We start from the raw sequence: 11219 nt of genomic DNA, 5'->3' as shown, positions 1-11219 counted from the left end.
CGGGCTCGGCGTCATTACCACCGGCGTGTATTACAATCTGACTGTATCTCCGCTTATCCTTAGCCAGCAGCTTCAAACAAGACTCCACGTCGCCCGCTCTGGCCCCGGGGCACCGACTCTGGTCCGTGGCCGCTATTTTCACGTTCCTGACTATAGAGCTCCCGATAACCAGGGTGTGTTCCTCAGCGGGTGTGTCGCTGGGCAGGGAAAACCGGTTGAAACGTGAAGTGGTTGGTGCACAGCGGGCTTCTGTGTAGACTTACGACTCCTGCGAACAGTTACCCAACCATCCGGCTGCACGGTTACCGCCGGGCACAGCTAACAGCTGACTGTAGCTCCGCGCCGGCTACGGGAGGGCGGGCTAACTAGCATAGCTGTCTGCGCTTCGATAGCGCGGGGCCGTGCATCTAACCCACTTAGACCTGCCTCCACCCTAGCAAATAAACTACACTTGTTGCATGTATCGTTATCATTAAGGGAGGCAGGGGGATAACTATACATGAGACACACTGAGCAAGAGGGAGCGGGAGGGAGAGAAGAAGAAGTCATGCTCGCTGTTGAGCTGGCAACCAAAGCTTACCGGAAGAGTGAGATGATGCGTTCAGGAGCAGCTGGGAAAATCCAACAGAAGCCTTGATCATCAGCAATGCAAAACAACAGCCACTTGTGTTGGAGGCGCTGCTTTGCATGCAGGCTGAAACTCCAAAGACTCGGTGCGGCGCCGGGACGTCGCCATCGAGGTCCCGGGGGGGGTCCGAGGAGCCGCCGGGGGGGGGGCCCCGCTGGAGGAGAGCGTCATGTGACCGTGGCCCCACTGCCCTGCCACACCTGGGCGGAGCCACCTGCCAGTCAATGCAAACGATTCCCTGCCGAGCCGCCTCCGATTTCCTCGTCTGTGATTGGTCCGTTTGAAGAATGAAGAAACCAATCGGTCGACTGCAGCGATGCTTTTAGAAAACGTTTGATTCCGTTTATCACGAGTTTTATTTATGTTTGTAGCTGAAACGGAGAGGCGTCCTCCTCTTATTGTGGCGGGGCGTCTCCGTTTCCTGTAGAGTTCAACAGCCAATCAGAGCGCTCGATGCAAAGCACTGCACAAAGAAGACAAAGACTTGATTGATTTTGTAGTTTTTTAAAGAAAAGATGTAAAGAGAGCAGTTTGTGTGTTAGTCTGCTTAGGAAGCAGCGTTACCATGGCAACACAATAAACAAATCCACGGCCGCTTTGACTCTTTAATCCGGAGACATTAAAATCATGACATCACGTCTCACTCCGTGCATTGAGGCCCAAACAGCTGGATCCATGTGGACGTCATCAAAGATCAAAGATCATCAAGAATAAGATCATCAAAGATCATCAAGATCATCAAGATCATCAAAGATCATCAAATATACTGGTCTTAATAACTCGTGGTCTATGAACACATGACATACTGGTCTTAATAACTCGTGGTCTATGAACACATGACATACTGGTCTTAATAACTCGTGGTCTATGAACACATGACATACTGGTCTTAATAACTCGTGGTCTATGAACACATGACATACTGGTCTTAATAACTCGTGGTCTATGAACACATGACATACTGGTCTTAATAACTCTTGGTCTATGAACACATGACATACTGGTCTTAATAACTCATGGTCTATGAACACATGACATACTGGTCTAAATAACTCATGGTCTATGAACACATGACATACTGGTCTTAATAACTCATTGTCTATGAACACATGACATACTGGTCTTAATAACTCATTGTCTATGAACACATGACATACTGGTCTTAATAACTCGTGGTCTATGAACACATGACATACTGGTCTTAATAACTCGTGGTCTATGAACACATGACATACTGGTCTTAATAACTCGTGGTCTATGAACACATGACATACTGGTCTTAATAACTCATGGTCTATGAACACATGACATACTGGTCTTAATAACTCGTGGTCTATGAACACATGACATACTGTTCTTAATAACTCGTGGTCTATGAACACATGACATACTGGTCTTAATAACTCGTGGTCTATGAACACATGACATACTGGTCTTAATAACTCGTGGTCTATGAACACATGACATACTGGTCTTAATAACTCGTGGTCTATGAACACATGACATACTGGTCTTAATAACTCGTGGTCTATGAACACATGACATACTGGTCTTAATAACTCATGGTCTATGAACACATGACATACTGGTTTCATTAACCCTTTGGGCCTGTTACTGATCTTTAAGCCAGAAAGTTAAAATGTCTCTGTCCCTTTATCTGAAAACAATAGAAGCCCCGCCCACCATCCACATCGCAGCCTCAGGATTGGCTGCTGCTGCTTTCACTGACGAAACAGTCAACTGTTTTTATTTTATTACATATTTATATCTCCCATCTTTATTTATACCGTCACTTCCTGCTGTGCATCACACCCTCCGCTCGGTAAGACCCGCCCCCTGTGGCACGCGATTGGTTCAGCTTAAGGACTGACCAATCAGAGACAAGCAGTGGGATCTATAGCGACCCGCGATCGGTTCATATGGATGCAGGAGGTTCAGGTGACGTGTTTGTCTCTGTTGCCGTGGAGACGCAGGTGTGAGGCCAGGAAGTGGAGGCCAGGAAGTCACTTCAGCGGAGAGAAGGAACAAGGAACCAGGAGCTTGTTCTCCTGAGAGTCCAGATGGACCACACAGCTCCTGACTGAGAGAGGCGTCAGCTATGACGTCATACCCAACAGCGCCAAGTGGGCGGAGCCTCACCTGCAGCGACCACTCGGGCGTCAGTGTGAGCTTTATGTCGAAGGTCAGCTCGAAGGTCACAACTCTGGAACCACCAGAGGGCGTGAACTACACACACACACACACACAGAGACACACACACAGAGACACACACACACATACACAGTGACACACACAGAGACACACACAGAGAAACTCACACACATACACAGTGACACACACAGAGACACACACAGAGAAACACACACACATACACAGTGACACACACAGACACACACACAGACACACACACAGAGACACACACAGAGAAACTCACACATACACAGTGACCCACACAGTGACACACACACAGACACACACACACAGTGACACACACAGTGACACACACACAGAGACACACACAGAGAAACTCACACACATACACAGTGACACACACACAGACACACACACAGACACACACACACAGTGACACACACACAGAGACACACACACAGAGACACACACAGAGACACACACAGAGAAACTCACACACATACACAGTGACACATACACAGACACACACACACAGACACACACACACAGAGACACACACAGAGACACACACAGAGAAACTCACACACACAGTGACACACACAGTGACACACACACAGAGAAACTCACACACATACACAGTGACACACACACAGACACACACACAGACACACACACAGAGACACACACAGAGAAACTCACACACATACACAGTGACACACACAGATACACACACACAGACACACACACACAGTGACACACACACAGAGACACACACACACATACACAGTGACACACACAGAGACACACACAACACATACACAGTGACACACACAGAGACACACACAGAGACACACACAGAGAAACTCACACACATACACAGTGACACACAGATACACACACACAGAGAAACTCACACACATACACAGTGACACACACAGAGACACACACACACACACAGAGACACACACACAGACACACACACACAGAGACACACACAGAGACACACACAGAGACACACACACATACACAGTGACACACAGAGACACACACACAGAGACACACACACAGAGACACACACAGAGACACACACAGAGACACACACAGAGACACACACAGAGACACACACAGACACACACAGAGACACACACACAGACACACACACACACAGACACACACAGAGACACACACAGACACACACAGTATGAGTACACACTCCCGTGTGCTTGTAGCGTTGTGCGTTGTGTGTACCTCTGTTCAGACGACCCCACTCGGTGTGGAAGGCTCCCAGCAGCGCGCCGTGCCCCGGTGCATCATGGGAGGTGACGGCAGCCTGGAAGGCGTCTGCCCAAAGCGCCGGACCGCCGGGTCGCATCTGGAAGGACGCCAGCTCGTACACACCTGGAACACAGCTGGCGTCAGGGCTGAGGGGGCGGGGCTTACGCCCTCCTGGGGGGCTGAGGTCATGAGGCCGCTGGAGGGGGCGGGGCTTACGCCCTCCTGGGGGGCTGAGGTCATGAGGCCGCTGGCGGGGGCGGGGCTTACGCCCTCCTGGGGGGCTGAGGTCATGAGGCCGCTGGAGGGGGCGGGGCTTACGCCCTCCTGGGGGGCTGAGGTCATGAGGCCGCTGGAGGGGGCGGGGCTTACCGCCCTCCTGGGGGGGCTCCTGCAGGCGGCTCCAGGGGACCAGGTAGGCCACCTCGCTCTCCTGAGACCTCAGCATCGGGATCGCCTTAGAGATGTACTCGGAGATCCAGGAGGGGTCCTGAGCCAGGGCTGCCCGAACACTTGCCCGCTGAGAGTAACTGTCTGAGGAGGAGGAGGAAGAAGAGGGTCAGTTCCACTTGTAAAACCTTGTGATGAAGAGGAGTCTGACGAAGACGTCCTCACCATACTTCCATATATGGAAGACCTGGTTCAGGCCGCCGAACTCAACGCTCCAGTAGCCAATCAGCTCAGAGTGGGCGGTGCGCAGGTGGATCTTCTCATTGGTCAGCTGGAGGAAGGCAGCTGTCCGGTCGGGCCGGATGCTGTAGGTGCGGAACTCATAGAAGGTTCTGTGTTTCTGTTGGGGCCCGGTAGAGAGACGCACACGGGGCTGCAGAGAGGTCTCACTCTGACAAGAAAACAAAGAAACATGAGCATCCATCTGGACTTCAGACTGTAGCTCGAGCCTTCTCACTGTGAACCTTGAGAGAGAGAGAGAGAGAGAGCGAGCGAGAGAGAGAGAGAGAGAGAGAGAGAGAGAGAGAGAGAGAGAGAGAGAGAGAGAGAGAGAGAGAGAGAGAGAGAGAGAGAGAGAGAGAGAGAACTAAAGTAGACTGGATGTGTTGAAAGGTGAACCACTTCCGGTTGTGTCCAAAGTTCAGTCCGAAGATCAGACAACCGCGAGAGAAGAGAGGGAGAGAGAGTCCCGGATCTGGGTCTGGGTCTGGGTCTGTTCCGGGTCTGGCTCGGGTCCGGGTCTGGCTGGACTCACCTGAGCAGCAGCAGGTGGCAGCAGGACCGCAGCGGATCTCAGCGAGCAGCTCCTGAACTTCAACAGCTTCTTCAGTCAGGCCATCAGGCTGCTGAACAAGGACTGAGACCCTCATTAACACTACACACCAGAACATATTCTGTGAATATCTATGGCCATGGTGTATATTTTATTACATTGTTTATATATATATATATTGTATATATATATTGTATGTATATACATATATATATATATATAGTCTCAAAAAAAGTGTATATTTTATTACATTGTTTTATATATATATATTGCCATGATGTATATTCTATTACATTGTTTTATATATATATTGTTAATACTTTCTTCTTCTTTTTTGTGTGGATATTGTATAGTTTATTCTCATTCTTATTCTTTTTTTAGTCTGCTACTGCTGTCGGGTGTTTTGCACATAAGAATTTCACGAACCGATTATACTTGTATAAAAGGGGATGTGACAATAAAAACTTGAAACTTGAAACTTGAAACATGCTGAAAGTGACCAAGAGCGCGCGTGCGCAGAGAGACTTTACCTACCTGACAGAGATCCTCTATAAAGAAAGTCTCACTCCACAGGAGAACCCCCCCCCCCCTCCTCTTTATTCTATTTCTTCCATAAATTACAGACCTTCTGTTTCTATACTGAGACACTTTTTATTGTTATAATTACGTATGCAATCAAAACAAAATAAATATAGTTTTAGGTGTATTTATGTATAAGTATTATTCAACTCAGTGTCGTTATTATTCCAGATATTCATTGTCCCAGCTGACATGAACATGGCCATCATGGACTGTGAGGCTCCTTGAGGGTTTAGTTCTGTCAAGGAAATCAAAGGTCATCAGAGGTCAAATATACAGCTACTTAACACACACACACACACACACAGGGACATAACAACACACACACACACAGGGACATAACAACACAACCATATACACTACCATTCAAAAGTTTGGGATCACCCAGACAATTCCGTGTCTTCCATGAAAAATCACACTTTTATTTATCAAATGAATATAAAATATAGTCAAGACATTGACAAGGTTAGAAATAATGATTAATATTTGAAGTATTAATTTTGTTCTACAAACTTCAAGCTCAAAGGAAGGCCAGTTGTATCGCTTATATCACCAGCATAACTGTTTTCAGCTGTGCTAACATAATTGCACGGGTTTTCTAATCAGACATTAGTCTTCTAAGGCGATAACACAATGTACCATCAGAACACTGGAGTGATGATGAAATGGGCCTCTATACACCTCTGGAGACATGTCATTAGAAACCAGACGTTTCACCTAGAAGAGTCATTTACCACATTAACAATGTAGAGAGGGTATTTATGATTAATTTAATGTTATCTTTATTGAAAAAACAGTGCTTTTCTTTGAAAAATAAAGTCATTTCTAAGTGATCCCAAACTTTTGAACGGTAGTGTACATCAAATAAAAACATCGGATCAGAGGAAAGAAGTTGTTGGTTCCTGAAGCAGCTGCAGAGTGAGACTTCCTGTGGTCCGCAACAGAACGTGTGTGACGTCTCTTTGATTGTCTTCATTGATCTTGTATTCATAATAAATATGTGTAAATAAAGTGTATATCCATATACTATATGTCTATGAATATACTATATAGGTATTAATATATATAGGAGTGAAACATTTGGTTCGTTTTTTAAATAAAACCGACGCGTGTGACGTCACTTCCGTCCCGGAAGTCGTCGCAGCGGAGCGTGGAGCTGAAGGTGAGTGCGGGGTATCGCGTGCAGCCGGGACTCGAACATGTGGAAGCTGATGCAGCTGGCGGTCCGCCGGGCGGGGAGGAGCGGGGCTCGTTTTGCTGACCGCCGTGTCCCTGCTGCGGGCCGTGCGGGGCCAGTGCCTGGCTCAGAGGCCGCGGCAGCTCGGGCTTTGAACCGGCAACTCTGCAGCGGAGCCGGGAGGAAGATCCAGACCTTCACGGTGGACCCGGACCTGGAGGAGCAGTTCGTGTTCGAGGACTGCTCAGGTGAGCCGGAAGTACCGAGAGGTACGAGTACCGAGAGGTCGTCCTCTAACCACAGGTCACGGTTCCATCCCCATAGTCCATGTTGAAGTGTCCTTGAGCAAGGCACTGATGGTCAGTGGGGTCATTAAAGTGTACACAGAGGTACTACAAGCACTTAGAGGTACTACAAGCACTTAGAGGTACTACAAGCACTTAGAGGTACTACAAGCACTTAGAGGTACTACAAGCACTTAGAGGTACTACAAGTACTTAGAGGTACTACAAGCACTTAGAGGTACTACAAGCACTTAGAGGTACTACAAGTACTTAGAGGTACTACAAGCACTTAGAGGTACTACAAGTACTTAGAGGTACTACAAGCACTTAGAGGTACTACTAGCACTTACAGGCACTACAAGCTTAGAGCTACTTAGAGGTACTACAAGCACTTAGAGGTACTACAAGCACTTAGAGGTACTACAAGCACTTAGAGGTACTACAAGCACTTAGAGGTACTACAAGCACTTAGAGGTACTACAAGCACTTAGAGGTACTACAAGCACTTAGAGGTACTACAAGCACTTAGAGGTACTACAAGTACTTAGAGGTACTACAAGCACTTAGAGGTACTACAAGCACTTAGAGGTACTACAAGCACTTGGGGTGCTTAGGTACTACAAGCACTTAGAGGTGCTATGCACTTAGAGGTACTACAAGCACTTAGAGGTACTACAAGCACTTAGAGGTACTACAAGCACTTAGAGGTGCTACAAGCACTTAGAGGTGCTAAGCACTTAGAGGTACTACAAGCACTTAGAGGTACTACAAGCACTTAGAGGTACTACAAGTACTTAGAGGTACTACAAGCACTTAGAGGTACTACAAGCACTTAGAGGTACTACAAGAGCATGGGGTACTAAGCACTTAGAGGTACTACAAGCACTTAGAGGTACTACAAGCACTTAGAGGTACTACAAGTGTAGAGGTACTAAGCACTTAGAGGTACTACAAGCACTTAGAGGTACTACAAGCACTTAGAGGTACTACAAGCACTTAGAGGTACTACAAGCACTTAGAGGTACTACAAGCACTTAGAGGTACTACAAGCACTTAGAGGTACTACAAGCACTTAGAGGTACTACAAGCACTTAGAGGTACTACAAGCACTTAGAGGTACTACAAGCACTTAGAGGTACTACAAGCACTTAGAGGTACTACAAGCACTTAGAGGTACTACAAGCACTTAGAGGTACTACAAGCACTTAGAGGTACTACAAGCACTTAGAGGTACTACAAGCACTTAGAGGTACTACAAGCACTTAGAGGTACTACAAGCACTTAGAGGTACTACAAGCACTTAGAGGTACTACAAGCACTTAGAGGTACTACAAGTAGCCTGTGGTTCTGATTCTACTTCTCTCCTGGTTCAGATCCGGAGGAGAAAGACCTCTATGAGCTGAGCCTCTCTGCTGGACCTGGACCTGCTCCTGGACCTGCTCCTGCTCCTGCTCCTGGACCTGCTCCTGGACCTGCTCCTGGACCTGCTCCTGGACCTGCTCCTGCTCCTGGACCTGCTCCTGGACCTGCTCCTGCTCCTGGACCTGCTCCTGGACCTGCTCCTGGACCTGCTCCTGGACCTGGACCTGCTCGGACACCCCTGAGGTCTCTGGAGCGCCAGCTGCAGGCGTTGATGGGCGTGGCCCAGCAGGAGGCGGAGCCGGACTCGTTGATCCAGTTCCAGGACGTGGGCTTCCCTCTGGAGGCCGTCACGGCGTCGCAGAAGAAGAAGAAGAAGAAGAATCCTCCGGCGGCCCGCGGCGAGCACAAAGTGTTCGGCAGCCCCGACGCGGACGAGCCGGCGAGCGGCACCGGCTGCTCGGGCTGCGGCGCCCTGCTGCACTGCACCGCCGCCGCCGTGCCGGGCTACCTGCCCAGCGAGAAGTACAAGGTGCTGCTGCGGGAGGGGCAGCTAGGGGGCGCCACCTGCCAGCGCTGCCACCTGCTGACGCACCACCGCAAGAGCCTGAGCCTCGCCATGAGCGCGGAGCAGTACCGGGCCGTGGTGAGCCGGATCCGGCCCCTCGAGGCCCTGGTGCTGCTCGTCGTGGACCTGCTGGACGTCCCCGACTCCGTGCTGCCCGACCTCGCCGAGCTGGTGGGCGCCAACAAGCGCGTGGTCGTCCTCGGCAACAAGATCGACCTGCTGCCCGGCGACTCGCCCGACTACCTGCAGCGAATCAAGGGGCGGCTCGCCGGGTACTGCCGGGACGCCGGCTTCGGGGACCAGGTGACCGACGTGCACCTCATCAGCGCCAAGACCGGCTACGGCGTGGAGGCGCTGGTGTCCAGCCTGCAGCGCGGCCGGCGCCACAAGGGGGACGTCTACCTGGTGGGCCGCGCCAACGCCGGCAAGTCCACGCTCTTCAACGCGCTGCTGGAGTCCGACTACTGCAAGTCCAGGGCCACGGACCTCGTGCACAAGGCCACCATCTCGCCCTGGCCCGGTGCGTTCAGGGACCACTCTAAACCTATGTGTGTTGTCTCCTGCCGTGGTGCGTTCAGGGACCACTCTGAACCTGTCCTTATGTGTGTTGTCTCCTGCGTGGTGCGTTCAGGGACCACTCTGAACCTGTCCTTATGTGTGTTGTCTCCTGCGTGTGGCATTCAGGGACCACTCTGAACCTGTCCTTATGTGTGTTGTCTCCTGCGTGTGGCATTCAGGGACCACTCTGAACCTGTCCTTATGTGTGTTGTCTCCTGCCGTGGTGCGTTCAGGGACCACTCTGAACCTGTCCTTATGTGTGTTGTCTCCTGCGTGTGGCGTTCAGGGACCACTCTGAACCTGTCCTTATGTGTGTTGTCTCCTGCGTGGGGCGTTCAGGGACCACTCTGAACCTGTCCTTATGTGTGTTGTCTCCTGCGTGTGGCGTTCAGGGACCACTCTGAACCTGTCCTTATGTGTGTTGTCTCCTGCGTGGGGCGTTCAGGGACCACTCTGAACCTGTCCTTATGTGTGTTGTCTCCTGCGTGGTGCGTTCAGGGACCACTCTGAACCTGCTGAAGTTCCCCATCATCAACCCGACCCCCTCCAGGATGCTCCGGCGGGCCGCGCGGCTGAAGGAGGCGTCGGGACAGACGGACAGAGAGCTGCCGGAGGACGAGCTGAGGCTCCTGAGACGCCTCAGCAGGAGGGGCTACCTCGTGGGTCAGTCCTCTGTCCTCTGTCCTCTCTCCTCTGTCCTTATGTCCTCTCTCCTCTCTCTCTGTCCAATCTCTCCCCTCCTATGTCTCAGGGCTCCCGTTCGGCTTTCGACCGTGCTCCTCCTCCCCTTCCCTTTTTCGGTGAGATCCAGTTCGATCCCGACCGTTTGTCTTTTGGAGAACACGATGAGGGAGCTGGCCGCTGGGGGTATGACTCTGACTGAGGCGCCTGAAGTCCCAGTGACTCTGTTCTGTGTCTCTCCATCCAGCGACCTCTGAAGCCTCCTCCTCGGAGCTGAAGGGTTATGTCTGAGGCTCCATCCTGAGGCAGCATCCTGAAGGAGGGACGTGGTGTACTTGTACCGCAGAACCCTCGGCCTGCACTGTGGGGTGCCTGGCGGCAGGGTGCTGCATTATGGCTTGTACTTTACAGTGCTAGTTAGCGGCGGTGTGTGGTACACAGCCTGCAGGGTGTGGCCCCTTAGCCGGTACTAGTACCGCCAGCGTGTGGGTACTGCCCAGCGGTTGCTCCGTACCACGCAGCCGCTGCCTTATGTGCTAGTACCACTGCTGCTGACATACGCCCACCTGGTACCTGAAGGGGGGCTGAAGGGTAGAGGGGCACAGCGGGCGTTACATGCGCGGTATATGCTGCTGCGGTGGTGCTGCATGGCGGGGTACGCAGCGTGCTTGCTGAGGTCTGCTACTTTACTGTTCGTACAGTACTTGTGGCCGCGCAGCGGGTACTGGTACGCGCAGTGG

The 11219-nt window shown here is 50.8% G+C and overlaps 2 protein-coding genes across 2 annotated transcripts; one reads left to right on the top strand and one right to left on the bottom strand.

Annotated features, from left to right (window-relative positions):
- Positions 1–1116: 1116 nt before the first annotated feature.
- nipsnap3a (nipsnap homolog 3A (C. elegans)) lies at positions 1117–5761 on the bottom strand. Its single transcript, XM_056441161.1, has 7 exons — positions 5753–5761; positions 5256–5324; positions 4667–4892; positions 4424–4585; positions 4028–4177; positions 2768–2854; positions 1117–2708 (listed from the first exon to the last, which is right to left on the bottom strand). Exons 1-7 carry the CDS (start codon positions 5759–5761, stop codon positions 2632–2634), a joined length of 780 nt encoding a protein of 259 aa, XP_056297136.1. The 3' UTR covers positions 1117–2631.
- A 1242-nt stretch (positions 5762–7003) lies between these two features.
- Positions 7004–10770, top strand: LOC130210676 (nitric oxide-associated protein 1-like). The gene is made up of 4 exons (XM_056441159.1): positions 7004–7277; positions 8687–9760; positions 10297–10461; positions 10727–10770. The coding sequence occupies exons 1-4, from the start codon at positions 7052–7054 to the stop codon at positions 10768–10770; spliced, it is 1509 nt and encodes a 502-aa protein (XP_056297134.1). The 5' UTR covers positions 7004–7051.
- The last annotated feature ends 449 nt before the right edge of the window (positions 10771–11219 follow it).

The sequence above is a fragment of the Pseudoliparis swirei genome, chromosome 20 (genome assembly GCF_029220125.1).
Source record: "Pseudoliparis swirei isolate HS2019 ecotype Mariana Trench chromosome 20, NWPU_hadal_v1, whole genome shotgun sequence".
Classification (NCBI taxonomy): Eukaryota; Metazoa; Chordata; class Actinopteri; order Perciformes; family Liparidae; genus Pseudoliparis; species Pseudoliparis swirei.
The sequence above is the reverse complement of the archived record's forward strand: the minus strand, read 5'-3'. Positions and strand labels throughout refer to the sequence as shown.

Bases quoted from the DNA above. Each gene is read 5' to 3' on its own strand.
- nipsnap3a (XM_056441161.1), bottom strand. The intron at 4,893-5,255 runs GTGAGTCCAGCC...TTTTCTTGTCAG, and splicing joins TGCCACCTGCTGCTGCTCAG to AGTGAGACCTCTCTGCAGCC. The intron at 2,709-2,767 runs GTGAGGCTCCGC...CGCCTCTCTCAG, and splicing joins CGCCCGAGTGGTCGCTGCAG to TCAGGAGCTGTGTGGTCCAT.
- LOC130210676 (XM_056441159.1), top strand. From the start codon at position 7,052: ATGTGGAAGCTGATGCAGCTGGCGGTCCGCCGGGCGGGGAGGAGCGGG. The intron at 7,278-8,686 runs GTGAGCCGGAAG...CTCCTGGTTCAG, and splicing joins CGTGTTCGAGGACTGCTCAG to ATCCGGAGGAGAAAGACCTC. The intron at 10,462-10,726 runs GTCAGTCCTCTG...CTCTCCATCCAG, and splicing joins CAGGAGGGGCTACCTCGTGG to CGACCTCTGAAGCCTCCTCC.